The sequence below is a fragment of the Stenella coeruleoalba genome (genome assembly GCF_951394435.1).
Source record: "Stenella coeruleoalba genome assembly, chromosome: 5".
Taxonomy (NCBI): domain Eukaryota; kingdom Metazoa; phylum Chordata; class Mammalia; order Artiodactyla; family Delphinidae; genus Stenella; species Stenella coeruleoalba.
This window is the reverse complement of record NC_137150.1, coordinates 11,920,077-11,940,935: the sequence shown is the minus strand read 5'-3', so window position 1 is coordinate 11,940,935 and position 20,859 is coordinate 11,920,077. Positions and strand designations below refer to the sequence as shown.

General features: G+C 39.8%; 1 protein-coding gene across 3 annotated transcripts in view; it reads left to right on the top strand.

Moving 5' to 3' along the window:
* Nucleotides 1–8,278: 8,278 nt before the first annotated feature.
* Nucleotides 8,279–20,859, top strand: part of PIK3R4 (phosphoinositide-3-kinase regulatory subunit 4) — a 74,179-nt gene continuing 61,598 nt past the window's right edge. The window contains exons 1-5 of one of the 3 annotated variants that reach the window (XM_079923343.1): nucleotides 8,279–8,404; nucleotides 8,670–8,793; nucleotides 9,511–10,281; nucleotides 17,695–17,828; nucleotides 18,959–19,541. In XM_079923343.1, the coding sequence (XP_079779469.1) occupies nucleotides 9,549–10,281; nucleotides 17,695–17,828; nucleotides 18,959–19,541 (1,450 nt within the window). In that variant the 5' untranslated portion in view covers nucleotides 8,279–8,404; nucleotides 8,670–8,793; nucleotides 9,511–9,548. Of the gene's footprint in view, nucleotides 8,405–8,666; nucleotides 8,794–9,510; nucleotides 10,282–17,694; nucleotides 17,829–18,958; nucleotides 19,542–20,859 lie in introns of all 3 variants that reach the window. The other 2 variants (XM_079923342.1, XM_079923344.1) reach the window with 2 other exon arrangements.

The following is a 20,859-nucleotide window of genomic DNA, read 5'->3' as shown; positions in this document are numbered from 1 at the left end:
CCTTGTTGTTTACCCATTCTGTATATAGTAGTTTGAGTCTGCTAATCCCAAACTCCCACTCCATCCCTCATCCACCTACCCCCACCCTTGGCACCCTTGTTCTCTATATCTGTGAGTCTGCTTCTGTTTCATAGAGAAGTTCGTTTGTGTCTTATTTTAGATTCCACATGTGATATCATATGGTATTTGTCTTTCTCTTTCTGACTTACTTCACTTAGTATGATGATCTCTAGGTCCATCCATGTTGTTGAAAATGGCAAGATTTCTTTTTTTAATGGCTGAGTAGTATTCGATTGTATACATATACCACAACTTTTTTTGCGGTACGCAGGCCGCTCACTGTTGTGGCCTCTCCTGTTGCTGAGCACAGGCTCTGGATGTGCAGCGGCCATGGCTCACGGGCCCAGCCACTCCGGGGTATGTGGAATCTTCCTGGACTGGAGCACGAACCTGTGTCCCCTGCATCGGCAGGCAGACTCTCAACCACTGTCCCACCAGGGAAGCCCTATATGTACCACATCTTTATCCATTCATCTGTTGCTGGACATTTAGGTTGCTTCCATGTCTTGGCTATTGTAAATCATGCCACTATGGACATAGGGGTGCATGTATCTTCTCAAATTATAGTTTTGTCTGGATATATGCCTAGGAGTGGGGTTGCTGGATCATATGGCAACTCTATTTTTAGTTTTTTGAGAAACCTCCATACTGTTCTCTATAGTGGCTGCACCAATTTACATTCCCACCAACAGTGCAATAGGGTTCCCTTTTCTCCACACTCTCACCAGCATTTGTTATTTGTAGACATTTTGATGATGGCCATTCTGACTGGTGTGAGGTGGTACCTCATTGTAGTTTTGATTTGCATTTCAGGCGAGGGAGTTTAGATGGAGATCAAGTACCTAGAAAAACAGAAGATGCTATAAGCCTATTATTGAATAGGTCCCAAGTGGTAGGCCCATATTTACTGAATCATTTATCTAACTCTGTAGGAAATCTTTGCTTCTGATGCTTACTTAACATGTTAACCAATGTCTTTTCCATAAAGATTCAAAGGAAAAATCCCATCTTGAAGCTGGTCTAGGGAAAAGTTTTCTTTCCCTATTAATTAGTTTATTTCCCTTTCCTGGACAATGTGAGATGTGTAAACCACAAATTTAACTCTAGGGATTAGTTGCCACAATTTCAAAGCTCAATTGAAAATTCATCTGCAGTTCAATTCACCGATTCTAAGTGCTAGTTCTTTGTTCTTTTATTTATTTTTGGCTGCGTTGGGTCTTCATTGCTGTGCATGAGCTTTCTCTAGCTGCCGCGAGTGGGGGCCACACTTTGTTGCGGTGCGCAGGCTTCTCATTGTGGTGGCTTCTCTTGTTTTGGAGCACGGGCTCTAGGCATGCGGGCTTCAGTAGTTGTGGCACGTAGGCTCAGTAGTTGTGGCTTGCGGGCTCTAGAGCACAGGCTCAGCAGCTGTGGCACACGAGCTTAGTTGATCTGCGGCATGTGGGATCTTCCCGGACCAGGCCTTGAACCCGTGTCCCCTGCATTGGCAGGTGGATTCCTAACCACTATGCCACCAGAGAAACCCTTCTTTGTTCTTTTAAATGAATATATATTGCTTCTGTTCTCATTGTCTGATTTAACTTTGTAGAATCACTCCAGATCCTTTGTGGAAGAGAGTTGGTGGAGGAGCGGAAGTGGAAGAACAGTGCTGGAGTAGAGGGATGGCTCTGATGAGTGGATTCTGTGTGCCCGTCTCGCACTGGAGCTGGGTCCACTCACTGTCCCTCCCCACCCCTTACACCAGACTTCTCTTGGTTCCTTGGTTCAAAATTCTCCCATCACCAGGCTTCACTTTTACTCTTTCCTCTGCCTACAACACTTTCCCCTACTCTTTACGTAGCCAGCTGCTCATCTTCCAATTCCCAGATGAAGTGCCAACCCTTCAGGAATGTCTTCCCTGAATGCTACCCTCCCCCTGCTATATATCCTCAACAGACCCTTGTACATTTTCTTCATAGCACTTATTATCATTAAAATCATTTTATTTTTTTTGACAACTCTCATTTTTTTTTTTTTTTTTTTTTTGCGGTACGCAGGCCTCTTACTGTTGTGGCCTCTCCCGTCGCAGAGCAACAGGCTCTGGACGCGCAGGCTCAGCGGCCATGGCTCACGGGTGCAGCTGCTCCGTGGCATGTGGGATCTTCCCGGACGGGGGCACGAACCCGTGTCCCCTGCATCGGCAAGCGAACTCTCAACCACTGCGCCACCAGGGAAGCCCTCTCATCTTCTTTTAAAAACTTTCTTTTGCTCTTGCATTCCCATCTATTCAAGAACAAAGTTTCACCCAATTCCATATTCAAAGGAGTCCAGCTTTCTGGACTCTGTCTGCCAGTCCCTTAGTGCATGAAGGGATGCAGCTCTAGGTCAGACAGCTTAGGTGTTTTTAAATAAGACCCAGAAAGTGATAGCAAAATGAAATAATTAGTGGTTTGAAACATTTTGGTCACTTCTTTCTACCTGAAATATTCAGTCCATATTCAGATTTCCCCAACTTTGCACAAAGTGCCTTTTATGGCTGTTTCTAACCCTGAATCAGGTTGAGGTTCACACATTGCATTTGAGTTTTATGTATGTTTAGAGTCTTTTAGTCTAGAAAAGTTTCTCCACATTTTTTTTGAAGAATCCAGGCTAACGTTCAATTTTCTAGGTCCATAAGATTGTTTCCTGATGATATGGCTTAAATTATTCCTCTATTTTATTTTTTTATGGTCTGGAAGTTAGGGCTAGAGCAAGGCTTGCTAATAAAAATATAGCCTGAGCCAACATATGTAATTTAAAATTATCTGGTAGACACATTTAAAAAAGTAAAAAAATAAATAAATTAATTTTAATAAGATATACAAGATATTTATTTAACCTATTATTTCTAAAATATGATTTCAATGTATAATAAATATTGAAAAGGTATCAATGAGACTTTAAAAATTTTTTTGGTATTAAGTTCTTTAAATGCTGTGTGTTTTCATCTCAATTTGGAGTAGTCACATTTCAAATGTGTCGGATGTGGCTAGTGTCTACCATATTGGACAGTGAGGTCTAGGGGCTTGATTAGATTCAGGTTAAAGATTCTTGGTAAGAATGCTTTATTGGGTGATACTGTGTACTGATAGTCATGTTACATTTGAACATGTAGATAAAGGGTTTACTGCCAGAGTTTTCCACTATAAAAGATTTATTTCTCCCCCTTTCTAATATAGAAAGTAACCTGTAGGTATTCTTTGGGCACCATGAGTCTAGTCTATCTTGTTGCCCCACAGCCTTTCACCCAATGATTTTAGAATCCATCGATGATCCTTGTGGGAACCAGTTGTTATACTGCAGGTTACAAATTGGTAATTTCCAATTCCTTTTACATCTATCATCCTGCAATCATCTACAAAAGAAAAAGAAAAGATATACTATTAACTGCAGGGTGTTGTTTACATTAGGGATTCTCTTTACTCCTTTTCCTTAGGATGTAAGACTTGCAGAGAGTCCACGTGGACACCTCCGGGGATTGGGGATTGGAAGTGAGGCAAAAGCAGCCTGGGGGAGGGAGGAATGAAGAGAGGTCAGGACGACGATGAAGTGTGTGTTAAGGTAAGGCTAATGTCCGTAACAAATAAACATCAGCATTTCACTGGCTTAACTCATGGATGTTTGCTTTTGCTTATGTAAAGGTCTTATATGGGTGTTGGTGTTTAACAGGTGGCCTTTCTTCAGACAGTAATTCAGGGACACAGGCTTCTACCATTTTGTGGCTCTGGCATTACCCACGGCCTTGAAATCCCCTGCATCTAGGCTGAAGGGAAGGAAAGAGTGAAGTTCATTCCCCTCTTAACTGCCTTGACCTAGAAGTGAAACACGTAATTTCCACTTGTACTTCATAGTGAGAGCTAGTCAAATGGCCCCACTTATATTCAAGGGGTAGAATGGGGTGGAAAGTATAGTTTCTATGGTACAGTTACTTTCCAGAAACATTTATTTTTTCTGTCACTGCCACAGTGCAGCTGAGAGGCTGCTGGCCAGAGAATAGAGGAGTGTTTGCTGGCTGTTTCTTCTTTTTACTCTGCCAGTGGCAAGGAAATTTTATTTTTTAATTTACTCTGAAAAACACTAGGTGAGATTCTTTTTAAAAAATCTCCACTGGGCTTCCCTTGTGGCGCAGTGTTTGAGAGTCCGCCTGACAATGCAGAGGACATGGGTTCGAGCCCCGGTCCAGGAAGATCCCACATGCCCCGGAGCGGCTGGGCCTGTGAGCCATGGCCGCTGAGCCTGCGCGTCCGGAGCCTGTGCTCCACAACGGGAGGGGCCACAACAGTGAGAGGCCCGCGTACCGCAAAAAAAAAAAAAAAAGAACATTAAAAAAAATCTCCACAGGTAGACATGATTGCTATTTATAAACAGAAGAAAAGAAAGGAAAGGAAAGAAAACCAAGAGGCGAGTACAGAAAGCATTAAAAAATATTTCATGAGTTATTTCACAAAATGTAGTGGTGGGGAAAAAATAGATGTGGAGAAAATGCAGTAGTACTCTAAACTGAGACAGATTTATCACATTTTACACCATGACTTCTCTATTGGAGAGATGTTTAAAGCACTTACATGGTAATCAGAGTCTGAAATGTAAACATAATCTTAAAATACTAACTGCTAAATAACTGCATGTGTGTGCTAATTCTTTTATTTATTTGTTTTTTTATTGCAGAATAGTTCATTTACAATGTTAGTTTCAGGTGTACAGCAAAGTGATTCAGACATATATATGTGTATATGTATACATATATATTATTTTCCATTATAGGTTATTACAAGATATTAAGTATAGTTCCCTATGCTATACAGTAGGTCCTTGTTGTTTATTTTATATATACTAGTGTGTATCTGTTAATCCCAAACTCTTAATTTATCCCTCCCCCCTTTCCCCTTTGGTAACCATAAGTTTGTTTTCTATGTCTTTGAGCCTGTTTCTGTTTTGTAAATAAGTTCATTTGTATCATTTTTTTAGATTCCACATATAAGTGATATCATATGATATTTGTCTTTCTCTGTCTGGATTACTTCACTTAGTATAATATTCTCTAGGTCCATCCATCTTGCTGCAAATGGCATTATTTCATTTTTTTTTAATGGCTGAGTAATATTTGTACTAATTCTCATACGTATTTTAGAACTTCCTCATCCTGGGACTCATGATCTTGTCTTTAATGGTAACATTTCTGACAAGGCCACATCTATTTATTCAACAAGTATTTACTGAATGCCTACCATGTGTCAGATACTGTCCTAGGTGTTGAAAATATCCTGGTGAATAAGAATTACAAAATTACTGTCCTCATGGAGTTTATGGTCTGGTGGGAAAACAGACATTAAGCACATAGTTACCCCCTAAAATGAAATGATTTCAATGATAAGTGCTATGAAGAAAAAGTTTAGGGTCCATGAGATTATTATATAATGGGCAGGGGGCGGTTTCAGGGAAGGCTTTCCTGAAGTGTTGGCACTTAATCTGGAACTTGAAAGATGAGCAGATTTTGTCAGGGTGGGCAGGGGTCAGATCATGCAGAGTCTTGTAGGCCAAACTAAGGATTTCTAACTTTAGTCTAAAAACAAGGGGGAGAATCTGGAAGGATGTAAGCATACATGTCTTATAACTGTAGCTGTATTCTAAAAAAGATTACTGGAATAGTAGCCATGTTAGATGTTGAAACAATTTTGTAGTGATTAAAACAGTACTCCCAGATGAATTAAATGGCAACTCAATGGACAGAAGAGAGAGTTCATCAGAAGACTCACTATATATAGGAGATTTGTATATGGTAAATGTCATTTCAAATAACTGGAGGAAAAATGGATTACTTGTTAACATGTTTTGATATTACAGTATCCCTCTAGAGGAGAAATAAAGTTGGATCCATACTTCAGAAATTTAAAAATACGAAAAGACCCAGAAGAAATCCTGGCAGGAATATAAAAAATAATATTGTGGGTGAAGAATGCCTTTTCTGAGTAGTAGATTTCAAAATCCAGACATCATAAGAATAATGGTGGTTTGGCTTAGGCCCTGGAGAGATGGCAGTGGGTGGCTTCAAAGCATACTTTGGAGGTGGAATCAACAAGAGCAGGTGATGGGTGGGTGAAAGAGGGAAAGAGTAGAAAAATGTCAAGGATGATCTAAGGACTTCCAAATCTGTAGTTTGAGGAACCCAGTGGGTAGTAGTGCTGCCTACTGAAATGGGGAAGAATGGAGGAGAGGAAGTTGCTGGGATAATAAAAAAAAATTCAGCTCTGGATTAAAACATTTTGTGCTTTAAAGGACACCAATATAAAAGAAAAAGGCAGCATAGAGGAAAACTATTTGCAAATCTGATAAGGGGTTTATATCCATAATGTATAAAGAAATCTTAAAACTCAATAATAAAAAGACAACCGGATTAAAAAAATGGGCAAAGGGTTTGAATAGACGTTACTCCAAAGAAGATTTAAGAATGGCCAGTAAGCACGTGAAAAGATACTCAACATCATTAGTTATTAAGAAAATGCAAGTAAAACCCACGTGAGATACTACTTTACACCTAATAGGATGGCCATAATAAAAAAGATAAATAATAACATGTGTCAGTGAAGATGTAGAGAAATTGAAACCCTTATACATTGCTGGTAGAAATGTAAAATGATGCAGCAACTTTGACAAATAGTTTGGCAGTTTGTCAATACGTTAAACATAGGGTTACCATGTGACTCCACACTTCTGTAACTGAAAGTGGGGTCTGGCTGCTCGCCACTCAAAAGCCAATATTGGTGGAAAGGAAAGTTTGCTTTATTTTGGATGCCAGCAACTTGGGGGGGGGAGGGTGGACTTCTGTCCAAAGGCTGACTCCCGCCATGACAATCAGGGAGCAAGAGCTTTTATAGACAGAAGGAGGGGGGTACATGCAGAAACAGCATTGTCAGCTCTGACAGTCACCTTGAAACTAGTCATGTGGTGGTCTGACCAGCGTCATCTTGATTGCTTTAAGTACAATTAATCTTCAGTTCTAGGGTTGGTTTGTTCCCAGTTCCTTGAGGCCAGTTCTTGGAATTGTGGTAGCTTAAGTCATGGCTACAGTCTGGTCATCATGTAGTTAACTTCTTCCACCTGGTGGGGGTCTCAGCATCTACAAGACAGCTCATAGGATATGGCTCAGAATATTATCTATAGTGCTTGAGGAGGAGCTAAAGGTCCTTGACTATGCTTAATGACTAAACTATTATTATTTAGTCTTGTTGAACTGTTTCCCTTTGTTTCTGCATTTTCTCACTTCTCTGATTAAACTTATTCTTTGGCTAAAGTTTTTGCACAGACAAAAGGCAGGCAGAGGACACGGCTGGGAAGGACCATAGGGTCCTGCTCCGTTTCACTTCCACTCCTAGGTGTTTACTCAAGAGAAGTGAAAACATATGATCACAAAAAGCCTTATGCACGAATGTCCATAGCAGCATTATTTGTAATAACCAAAAAAGTGGAAACAACCCAAATGTCTATCAAATAGTGAATGGTAAACAAAATGTGAAATATTCATGCAATAGAATATTTGGCAATAAAAGGGAATGAAATACAAGCTACAACAGGGATAATCCTCAAAAACACATGAAGTGAAAGAAGTCAGTCATAAAGACCCACATGTTGTATACCATATACACAAGATGTCCAGAATAGGCAAGAAACAGGAAGTAGATTAGTGGTTGCCTAGGGCTGGGATAGGGAGAAACAATGGGCAGAATGGGGAGTGACTGCTAATAGTTACAGGGTTTCATTTTGGGGGTCAGGAGGAAGATGTTCTAAAGTTAGATTATAGGTATGATTGCACAATTCTGTAAAAAAAAAAATATATATATATATAAATCCATTAATTTGTGTATTTCAAACAGGTGAACTTTATAATATGTAAATAATATCTCTATAAATCTCTTAAAAAATTCAACTTGGGATATATTAACTTTCCTAAGCCTGTGAATCCTCTTAAAGGACTCTGCTCTGGTGTACTTGGGTGAAGGGCATCTGAACAGGTCCTGGGAGATGTCAGAAAGCTTCAGAGTTTAGGGATTGGGTAGAAGACCTGGATGGGGAACAGACTGCTGTCAGGGAATCTCGTTTTCTTCGCCCAGGCTCAGGGCGCTCGGCCACGCCCCTCCCTCGTTTCCTAGCAACCAGCTCCGGACCCGCGGTCCTCCTCAGGCCGTCACTTCCGCTCCGCGACAGGAAGTAGGGTCAGAGCCGGCAGCTTTCCCGGGAGTTCAGCGTTCGCAACGTCTGCAGCCGCTGGAATAGCGGAGTTTCCCTGTACCTCGCTGTCTGCCTGTCTCCCGGGTTCCACCTCCCGCGGGTGAGGAGGTCCTCAAGGAGTTAGAGGGTCTCGACGGTCCAGGCCCGCGCGAGAGGAAGGCGAGGCCCGGGAACGCGTGGCAGGCGGGGCGGAGGAGGGGGCTGGCGGGGCGACTCCCTGGGGTCTGGGATCACCTCAGCGTGGCTCGGTGTCTGCCGCGGCCCCGAGAGCTTCCCGCCTCTCCCCCGCGGACCGCCGGGGTCCGGGAGACTGGGACTCCTCTGCGAACCTCCTGCAGGATTCCCTTCTCCCTTCTTTAAAGGAGGACCCCTCGTAGAGAAGACTCGCCGGACTGCTGACTCCCTTCCCCGCCCAGACCCTGAAGTGACCTGCCATGACCTCCGTGTGAGCGAGCGATCGGCTTGTGACACTTCCCAGAGTCCCCCAGGGTAAATGTTTGCACGTGTGCACGGCCGTGTGTACATGTGTGTTTTCATTTCCTGCAAAATCTGAGCTAGGAGGACCCTGGGCTGTGTTTGGCAAGTCGGTATTTTGGTTTACTTTTCTTTAGCATCTCTACCAGGGGTTCTTCCTTGTTATGGCAAACCAAACGACTCTGTGCCTTCTGTTAGCTGAGTGGGAAGGCACACTGGAATTAGGCTGGGCGGGCTCAGGATATGCTGATTGTTTGGATTTTTTTAGCCCGACCTGTTTGTATCAGGCGATTCTTAGTTAGATTTAAGTTTTTTATGTGTTTGGGTTTTCTATTCAAGACTAAAGGTTCTTCTTGGACAAAGACTGTGTCATATAGTACTTTTGTAACTCTTATAGCCCCAGCATAATACTGAACACATTAGTAAAGGCTCATTAAGTTTTAAATTTAAATATCATAAAATACACATTCTAACATTTTCAACTTAATAGAGATGGGGCCTATTTACATATAAGTCAGCTCCTGGAAAGGACAATGTAAAATAACACGATCTTTTAAGATAAATATGTCTGAAATTTAGAAGCTGCCCAGAAGGCTAAGTACAGTGCTCTCGGTGGAAGAGAAATATGGTATATCTATCTTATAGGAAGAGGCCACACAAATAATGGTGTTTCATTGCTTGTTTCTTTTCTTTTTCTCTTTCCTTCCTTTTTTTTTTTTTTTTTTTAAATAGGTGTTGTATCCTAACTTACTGAGGTGCTTGCTGCCATTATGGGAAACCAGCTCGCCGGCATTGCTCCCTCCCAGATCCTTTCTGTGGAGAGTTATTTCTCAGACATCCATGACTTTGAATATGATAAGAGTCTGGGGAGTACTCGGTTCTTTAAAGTTGCTCGAGCGAAACACCGAGAAGGCCTGGTGGTTGTGAAGGTCTTTGCAATTCAGGATCCCACGTTGCCTCTAACCAGCTACAAACAAGAGCTTGAGGAACTGAAAATCAGGCTTCATTCTGCACAGAACTGCCTGCCATTCCAGAAAGCAGCAGAAAAAGCATCTGAGAAGGCAGCCATGCTCTTCAGGCAGTATGTGCGAGACAACCTCTATGATCGCATCAGCACCCGTCCGTTCTTAAATAACATTGAGAAGCGCTGGATCGCTTTCCAGATCCTCACAGCCGTGGACCAAGCACACAAATCTGGAGTCCGTCATGGGGACATCAAGACTGAGAATGTGATGGTCACCAGTTGGAATTGGGTCCTTCTAACTGATTTTGCCAGTTTTAAACCCACTTATCTTCCAGAGGACAACCCAGCAGATTTCAACTATTTTTTTGACACTTCACGGAGGAGAACTTGTTATATTGCTCCTGAACGTTTTGTTGATGGTGGATTGTTCGCCACTGAGTTAGAATATATGAGAGATCCTTCAACTCCACTTGTAGACTTAAATAGCAATCAGAGAACAAGAGGAGAGTTGAAGCGAGCAATGGATATCTTTTCAGCAGGTATGTGAGTTGGTCAAATTTGCTAGGGTGGGAGTGTGCATTTATTTTAACTCTTGAACATAGAAAATTAATTTTTTTGGTAAATCCTCCTGCATTTTCAGATAGTTGCAGTATTCTTTCACTGAACGTGTTTCAGTACCTAGAAAATCCAAAGAGTGGTCTACTCATTCAGATGTTTAAGGAATATTTGAATTCTCTCTTCTGTATATGTCAGGCACTGTCTTAAGTGCTAGAGACGTAGATGGGTAATTACGTTTCTCTTTTCAGGGTGCTTACACTTTAATGGGGAGATAGATATGATATTGAAAAAAGACATTTCAGTGCACTGTGGTTTGCTGTGGTGGTGATAAGCTTAGGCTGCTGTTACAGGAACGTATGGATACTTAAATGAATCTCTGTGGTGGTGATGGCTAGAGTGGCAGGATCAGGAAAGGCATCTCTATTGGAAGGAAGGTATTTAAACTGAGACCTGAAAGGTGATTGGGAGCTAGCTATGGGAAGGGTAGTTTGTTTCAGGCAGAGGGTGTTGCTTATATGAAGACTTGAAGACCAGAGCATGATGCATTGATTTATTAGGGGACTTTAAGTACTTTAGTACATCTGGAACGTAGGGTGTGAGGTAAGCAAGGCCCAGATCAGAAGGGGTCTGGTATGCCCATGCTAGTCTATAGGGACATTATCAGATATGTGTTTTAGACAAAACACTGACTGTAGCAGGAGATAGGAAAACCAGTTAGTGGTCAGCTGCCACAATTCAGGTAAGACATGATGCTGACTGGTTTCAAGTTGTGACAGTTGGAGAAGGAGTGGAGAAAAGTAATGCTTAAGAGATAATTAGCGGGTAGAATTGTTAGGATTTGATTGGAGGATCAAGAACACTCCTGTTCCCCCGGCTTGGGAAACCAGGGGGATGGTGATACCAGTCACTGAGCTAGGAGACACACGAGGAGGAACAGATAGGGGGTGGGAAGATGCTGAGGTCTGTATTAGATGTTGAGTTGAAGGTGTCAGGGGATATGCAGGGGAAGATGTGTGACAGGCAGTTGTTACAAAGGTTTGGTACATGGAGATGTGGGGTGGAGATGGAGATTTGGTAGTTATCAGGAAATAGGTAGTAGTTACTGTAGCCAAGGGAATGCGTTTCTAGTTGGGGAGTTTGTGGAGAAACTGGTGTGTTAGTTTCTGCTTTCCACTCTCCCTATCCCACCCCTCTAGGTGGTCACAAACCACCTAGCTGATCTCCCTGTGCTATGCGGCTGCTTCCCACTAGCTATCTATTTTACGTTTGGTAGTGTATATATGTCCAGAAATGATTCTTAAGTGTTTTTGGCTCCCCTTAAAGACTTTGATGAAACCAGGGACCTCCTTCTTTGGAAAAAAGTACCATACATTCATATACATTACATACACAGACCACATGAAGCTTGGTCATGGATTGTAGGCTATCTATGAACTTCTGGAGGAGAAGTGGGCTGAGGATGGTATCCTGAGGAGTACCATATGAATTCTAGCATCACTGCCATTTTTTGTAAATTTTGCAAAGGTTGGCTTTAATCTTTTTCTCACCTGTAGGTTTCCTACAAAGAAAACATAAATTGAGTTGTATTTTAGATTATTTAGGAAAAGTGATATAATTAATGAAGAAATGTATTTCATCTAGGGGAACAAATGAGCTTTGTTACACAGGATTGTACCTCTCTCTGTTGGTCTGTTTAGCTCACTAGTCTATGTCCCAAGGTAATACTGAAGGAGGGTATTTTTGATGAGGTGGGGTAGCTTCCACACTGTAAATATAACAAGATTAGAAATGTAATCCATCAGTCCCAACCTGATCAGTGAATTTATCTAAATTTTTCTTGAACTATTTTTACCTTTTAAACTTACTGTTATGTAAATAGGACTCCTCCAGCTTAGAAATGTGATCACTTTCTAGCTTCAGCGGATCATTTGTAGCTTTTTTTAAAAGTAAAATTGAGGTATAATTGACATATAACATTAGTTTCAGGTGTACAACATAATGATTTGATATTTGTATGTGTTGGGAAATGATCACTACAAGTGTAGTTAACATCTGTCACCATACGTAGTTACAAATTTTTTTTTTTCTTGTGGGTGAGAACTTTTGAAATCTACCCTCTTAGCAACTATAGTCACCTTGCTCTGCATTCCATCTCCATGACTTATTTATTTTATAACTGGAAGTTTGTTATAGTTTTAAAATTTCAGGGATTGATGAAGAGTTTATATTTATCCTTTCTGTGTGCATTATAGTCATTATAGTTTTGTGAAGTTCAACAGAATTCTTACTTAACATTTGTTTTTCCAGACTAAAGAGCTCTACATTGTTTTGGCTGAAGATTTCATTTCTTTCATTTCTTTGAAAGAGGTGGATGGGATCTCTTCACCTCCCACTGCTCCTAAGATTTGATTTAGGCTCTTTGGGTTTGAATGTTAGGCTCTCTGGGTTTGAATGTTACTTTTCCCCATCCTAAGGCCTATCCATGGTTCCTGGCTGCTAGTTTGGGAGAAGTGTATATATTCCCTGTCTCTGGTCATATATATCGGCAGAGCCTTGTTTGCTGGAGATCTTTCATTCATTCACTTGACAAGTATTTGAGTGCCTATTATGTGTAAGGCACTGTTGTGTAGGTGTTGGGAACGCACCTGTGAACAATACTGATAGAGTTTCTGCACTCATGGAGCTTGCATTCTAAGTGTGGGCAGGGAGAGAGAATAAAAAGGTCAATAAGTTAGAAAGTTAATTTTGATTAGTGATAAGTGCTGTGATGAAGTGCTGTGATTTCTAAATGGATGACAAGGGCTGGTAGATAAAATGAAGGCCTCCCCTGAGGGTGACATTGATATGAGATCTGAATGATAAAGAAGGACTCAGTGATGATAAAGGCAACTTGAACAAATTGTTCTATAGAGAAATACCAACCCATAACACCTCTTCCAGAATACCATTTTAAAAGTTGCAAGAAAGGGGACTTCCCCGGCGGTCCAGTGGTTAAGACTCTGAGCTTCCACTGCAGGGAGCATGGGTTCCATCCCTGGTCAGGGAAATAAGATCCCGTGTGGTGCGTGATGCATCCAAAAAATTAAAAAAAAAAAAAAAGTTGCAAGAAAAAAAATCCTGTATTTACCTCTGTATTAGTTTACTAGGGATGACATGACAAAATACTCCGGGCTGGGTAGCTTAAACAAAAATTTATTTTCCCTCAGTTCTGGAAAGTTCCCTCAGAGCCTGGAAGTCCAAGATCAAGGTGCCAGCAGGGTTGATTTCTCTTGAGCCCTCGCTCTTTGAGTTCCAGGTGGCCACTTTTCCCCTGGTGTTCCTTCCTCTTATAAGGACACCAGTCATAATGGATTAGGGCCCACCTTTATGACCTCATTTAACCTTAATTACCTCTTTAAAGGCTCTGTCTCCAAATAGTCACATTCTAAGGTGTTAGGGCTTCAACATAGGAATTTAGGGGGGTGGTGAGGGATGTAGTTCAGTCTGTAAACAATCTCCATTTAGTTGTAAATAAATGTTCTTTATTTTTACAGTATTTGGAAATAATTTCAAACTTAAAAACTTGCAAAAATAAAAATAGTACGTAGATCCTACATAAATCCTTTACCCAAATTCACCTGTTGTTAACGTCTTGTTCCAATTGCTTTATCACTTATACCTTTTCTCTGCACTCTGTACCCCACACTCCCCACCCTTCCTCCCCACCCCTCCATGGCCCTTTGCCCCAAATACTTTAGTATTTCCTAAGACCCCAGTATTCTCTTACATAAAGCTTATGTAACTGTATGTTGCAGTTACCAACTGCAGTGAATTTAACATTGATAGAATTATTTACACTTTTTATTCTAATTTTGTATTTGACCCAGTAACGTCCTTTATAGCATTTTTCCTCCTCCAGGACACGACCCAGTCTAGGGTCAGGTATTGCATTTAGTTGTCATGTCTCTTTAGCTTCCTTTAATCTGGAACATTTTCACAGTCTTTCTTTGTCATTATGACATTGACATTTTTTGAAGAATACCTCTCCCCTTAAAATTTTTAAAAATTATTTTTATACTCTTTATTTAAAATAATAGACTCATAGTAAGTTGCAAAAATAATGAAGAACCCTTCACACAGCTACCCCCAGTGACATCTTATATGACTGTAGTACCATATCAGAATCAGGAGTTGACATTGGTGCATTACTGTTAACTAGACTTACACCTTATTTAGTTTTCACCAGCTTTTACCTGCACTGTGTGTACGCGCTCGGCCTCACCTCTTTCTTTTTCAATAGAATGGTCCTCATTTTGTATGTATCCTGTTTCCTTGTGATTAGATTCAGGTTATTCATTCTAAGTAGGAATACTGTGTAGGTGACGATATCTTCACAGTATCGTATCTGGAGGCAAATGGTGTCTGTTGGTGATGTTAATTTTGATCACATGGTCAAGTTCTTGCCCAATTTCTCCCCTGTAGTTACTTGTTGTTTTCTTAATCCCTTGCAACTAATAAGCAACCTGTGGGAAGAAACTTTAAGACCATGCAAATATCCTGCCAGTCATCACAGTTTCCTCTTTGATTTGGTGTCTGTTGATCATTCTTGCCTGATCCAGTCTTTACTATGATGGTTGCAAAATGATGATCTTCCAACTCCAGCACTACCTCCACATTTACCAGTAGGCCCTCAGCATTCTTGTGTGCTCAAGTGTCCTGTCTTTCCCCTCATTTATTTATTATTATTGGTATGGACTCTTTAATTCCTGTATGCAGTTTGCTAATATTTTTTGGAGGATTTTTATCTATATTCATCAGGGATTGGTCTGTAGTTTGCTTTATTTGTGATGACTTTGTCTGGTTTGCTACTAGGGTAATACTGGCCTCATAGAATGACTTGGGAAGTGTTCCTCCTCTTCTGTTTTTGGAATTTGCCAAGGATTGGTGTTAATTATTTTAATGTTTGACAGAATTCACCTGTTAAGCCATGTTGGCTTAGGTTTTTCTTTGTGCAAAGTTTTTCATTACTAATTCAGTCGCTTTAAAAGGCCTATTCAGATTTTCTTTCTTTTTAAGTCACCTTTGGTAATCTTTATCTTTCTAGGAATCTTTCCATTTCATATAGTTTATCTGTTTTTTGGCATGCATTTGTTTAAAGTATTCCCTTATAATTCTTTTCATTTCTGTGAGGTTGGTAGTAATGTCCCCTTTTTCGTACCTGATTTTTATAGTTTGAGTCATCTCTCTTCTTAGAAAAGCTTGTCAATTCTGTTGAGCTTTTCAAAGCACCAACTTTTGGTTTTGTTGATGTTCTCTATTGTATTTTATTCTCTATTTCATAAATTTTCACCCCAATATCTATTGTTCCTTTCTTTTTGCTTTGGTTTTAGTTTGCTTCTTAAGGTTATTGTTGGTTTTTTTTTAAAATTAATTTATTTTATGTATTTATTTTTGGCTGCGTTGGGTCTTTGTTGCTGCGCACGGGCTTTCTCTAATTGCGGCGACCAGGGGCTACTCTTTGTTGTGGTGCGCGGGCTTCTCATTGTGGTGGCTTCTCTTGTTTTGGAGCACGGGCTCGAGGCGTGTGGGCTTCAGTAGTTGCAGCACACGGGCTCTAGTTGTGGCTTGTGGGCTCTAGAGCACAGGCTCAGTAGTTGTGGCACACAGGCTTTGTTGCTCCGTGGCATGTGGGATCTTCCCAGGCCAGGGTTCGAACCTGTGTCCCCTGCATTGGCAGGCAGATTCTCAACCACTGTGCCACCAGGGAAACCCTAAGTTATTGTTTTGAGGTCTTATAAAATAGGTGTTTATAGTTATACATTTTCTCTAAATGCTGCTTTACTTGCATCCCATACATTTTTGTATGTTGCTTTTGTTTTCATTCATCTCAAAGTATTTTCTAATTTTCCTTTGATCATTGGTTATTTGAGTGTGTTGTTTAATTTCTACATATTTGTTAATTTTTCAGATTTTCTTCTGTTACTGATTTTTTTCATTCCATTGTGGTTTGAAGGATGTAATTTGTATGATTTCAGTCCTTTTAAATTCATTGAAGCTTGTTTTATGGTCTAGCATATGATTTCATCTGGAGAGTGTTCCACATGTACTTGAGAAGAGTTTTGTATTCTGTTGTTAGATGGCGTGTTCCTTTGATGTCTGTTAGATCTGGTTTATAATATTGTTCAGTTCTTCTATTTCCTTCTTGCTTAAGGTGTTCTTAATAGCTATTTTAGTTTTTTATTCTAAAACTTGACACTATGGATAGAAATTAAGAAATTTATTGAGTGTTTATTATGTATCAGGAGCTGTCTTAGTTGCTGGAGTTTTTTCAGTGAACAAAATAGACAAAAATCCTTTATGGAGTCTGCATTCTAGTGGGTATATGGACAATAAAGAAATAAATACATACAATATGTAATGTGGCATTTGGTGATGTGGGGAAAAACAGCAGGGAAAGGGGAAGGGGAATGTGTTAGATAACGAGTGTGGGGTAGTTGTAGTGGGGGGGGCTTGGAATTTTAAACTGGGCATTCAAGAAATGCCTTACTGCTAAGATGACATTTGATTCAAGGTCTAAAGGAAGTTTAGGTGTAAGCCATGAGGGTGCTTGGGGGTATAGTATTCCAGGCAGAGGGACCAACACATGCAAAGGCTGTGACTAAGGTTGTTTAAGGATCTCCTTAAGATTTTTAAAATGCATGTCATATACTGATCAGTGAAACTGCTTTGTCTTTTTGGGAATGTAGTTGCTTTATTTATTCCTTGTTTGAAGATTATGTAAGTGCAAAATGAAAGGTATCTCTCTTTCCTTCTCTAATCTTACAGCCACACTTCTTAGCACTTCTCATTTTATAAGTGTGTCTGTTCACTGGTTTACTTTATTTCTTTCTTCCTAGAATTAAAGCTTCATGAGGGCAGAGTTTTTATCTGTTTTATGCACTGAGTCTAGTGTGTGGTAAACACCTGATAACTTTTTGTTTAATGATGAATAAATGAGTTGTCAGATGTTACTTCTCAGTAGTTTCTTATAAACTTAATATTTTATAAATTCATATTTTGAAAGAATACTTTCTTATGGCTTTTAATCTATTTTTGTATCTCTGAATGTATGTGTGTATATAACATGTGTAATTGTTTTCATTTATAGAACCAGGAAGTAATTTTATTTGATTTAATTTTTTTTAAGAAGGAGAAAAATTAAATAGGCCTTTTTTGACTTCATACTTTTAGAAACTGATGATTAGGCAATAGACATTTTTCCTGTCTTGCTGGATTGTAGTTGTATGTTGCATTAAACATTTTAATTCGGTTTACTTTGAGTTTTGCATCTTGAGTTTTATGAATTCTCTGAATTCTTGATCTGTGTTAATATCTTGCATTTCATTTTTAATGGAATTATATCTGCTATTTTCCAGGTTGCGTGATAGCTGAGCTTTTTACAGAAGGTGTGCCACTGTTTGATCTCTCTCAACTTTTGGCTTACAGAAATGGACAGTTTTTCCCTGAACAGGTGCTGAATAAAATTGAAGATTGCAGTATCAGAGAATTGGTAACTATGCTACAAATATTTCTCACTTTTGCATTAGTCAGTTCTCTGGAATGTTCTGAATTTGGGACAAGCAGTAAAACCCCATGGACTCATATACCAGCCTATTGTTTTTACTTTGTTAGGCAGAAGTGTACTATTTTTTCCCCCTTCTTAGGCACAGAGCTCATTTGACTTTATATTACACACACACACACGCACGCACGCACGCACGCATCTTTCCATTATAATATTTAGCTCTGCTTTGGACAGATTTGGAAGGAAGTAAGGAGGTGCTTGGGGGTTAGAGATTGTCCAGGGTAGAGCTTGCTAGTAAGAAATGAAGAGGATAAATATCTAAAATGAGGAGACAGGAAACAGCAACTTGAATGTAATACAGCAGTATAGGGGCATTTCATATAAAAGCAACTAGCTTTGTGTACCTCCCTTGACCCTGAGGGCAGGTCTGGAAGGGGAGCTGTAGAATCACACATTAGTTTAGCAGAACAGATGTGAGGAATTCTTTGGGAGGTCACGTAAGCCGTATATCCACAGTACTGTTTGAGGGGATCTTTTCTAAGTCAATCAATACAGTAAGTGATGCATATGATGATGACTCTGAGCCACGGAAAGGTTATGTATATTTAAAATATTCTTTAGTAAGGTAGGGAAACATGCATTTTGATTTCTATTACGAATGGCAAATATTAAGAAATAAGATGCTCCAGAGGAAGCCAATTTAGTTCACGTTCAGTGAACAGTACACTGGATTAGGAGTTGGCATACCTGGCTGTTCTAGGTGTGGCACTCATTATCATGTTGTGTTGGCTAATTAACTTTATGAATTTGGGCCTCCTTTTCTTAACTGTGAAAGGAGTGAATCTGACTAATTTTTAAGGCTAATCCTCTTTATGTGTCTGGCCCATCTGGAGTATGTTAATACATGATTCCTTGTTGCTTCATAGGATGATAGTAGATTCATATATTACTCAGTAGTCAGGTTCTGAAAGTAGTTTGAAAGATAAAGATTAGAAAGAGTCAGAATTACCTCAAATATCCTTTAAATCATATGTTAAGTTGCAGTTGTAGCTTTCATTTGATTTAATTTTCTGTTCTCAAATCTATTTTTTACTCCCTTTCTTGCCTTGGTATAGGTAACTCAGATGATTCACCGGGAACCAGATAAACGTTTAGAGGCAGAAGATTACTTAAAGCAGCAGCGTGGCAATGCCTTTCCTGAAATATTTTACACTTTCCTTCAGCCCTACATGGCCCAGTTTGCCAAGGAAACATTTCTTTCTGCAGATGAGCGTATTCTGGTTATAAGGAAGGATTTGGGCAACATTATCCACAATCTCTGTGGACATGATCTGCCAGAGAAAGCAGAAGGAGAGCCTAAGGAAAATGGGCTGGTTATCTTGGTGTCAGTTATAACGTCCTGCCTACAGACCCTTAAATATTGTGATTCCAAGCTTGCTGCTCTGGAACTTATTCTTCATTTGGCCCCAAGACTAAGTGTAGAAATTCTTTTGGATCGTATTACTCCATATCTTTTGCATTTCAGCAGTGACTCTGTTCCTAGAGTGAGGGCTGAAGCCTTGAGGACGTTGACCAAAGTTCTTGCTCTTGTCAAAGAGGTTCCTCGCAATGATGTTAACATCTACCCGGAATATATTCTGCCAGGCATAGCCCACTTAGCCCAGGATGATGCTACTATTGTTAGACTAGCCTATGCTGGTAAGAGCTTATTGTCGAAGTAATAACCACTCATATTTTTGAAGTTAGTGACTATAATACCTCTTGTTTCTCTGACATCTTTGGGAATTCCAAGAGTGAACTTTGGTCCTTGAACTATTTGTGTACATTTTAATAATATTTATAGCCGATCTGTTCCTGGAACTCAAGCTTTGTGTGTATCCTTATTTTTGAGGTTATCAGAATTATTAAGTGAAAAATATATAATACCAGAATCTTATGATTTTACTGGGAGTATTATTATTATTATTATTTTTAGTCCAAAGCTTGGGAAGCAGAGCAGCAGTTTTTTTTGTTTTTTGTTTTTTTTTTAAATTTTATTTATTTATTTATGACTGTGTTGGGTCTTTGTTTCTGTGTGAGGGCTTTCTCCAGTTGCGGCAAGTGGGGGCCACTCTTCATCGCGGTGCACGGGCCTCTCACTATCGTGGCCTCTCTTGTTGCGGAGCACAGGCTCCAGACGCGCAGTCTCAGTAGTTGTGGCTCATGGGGCCTAGTTGCTCCATGGCATGTGGTATCTTCCCAGACCAGGGCTCGAACCCGTGTCCCCTGCAGTGGCAGGCAGATTCTCAACGACTGTGCCACCAGGGAAGCCCTAGGAGTATTATATTTAATTTGGAGTAAGACTAATGTTCACAAGTATGTGCTTCAGGTCTAGTGTCTTTAGGCCTTTATAAAGTTTCTCTGAACAAATACGTTTGTTTGAATATCAGTATTAGGATATAACAGTCTATTGCTGTTGAAAAAGATTAATTTTGCTGGGTAATTTGGTGTTGAAAGGACCTAGCCCGTTTGTTAAGTTACTGAATTTTAAGGTCCTTTCAGTTACTATGATGCTTAAGAAGTGTGGCTTCTTTGTGATGAGGTGAGTGTGTTATATAACAAACTTACCTGTTTTATTTGTAATTCTCATAAAATAAGTGATACAGATTCATATTTTTAGCTCCCCAAATTAATTTCGAATGCTTATTTCTGCATGGAAAATGTCATTGAAACATTTACATAATTTCATCATTTATTTTTAAAATGTAATCTGATGGAAATCAGGAATTCTGAAGTCTTTGTAAGTAGTACATAACGTGTGGTGATGATACTGTCTCTTTCTTTGAAAGATACTTGCTTATTAGTTCATTATTTTATGATTTACTTGTCATTATTTTAACAGAATGTGAAAAGTGGTCTTTGGACTCTGTCTTTATGGCTAGGCACATCCACAAAGTGATTGGTGGTTGTTGGCTTTTTAAAAAATACGTATTTTTAAAAATATTTATCCATTTGCCTCTTTATTTATGGTTTCTGA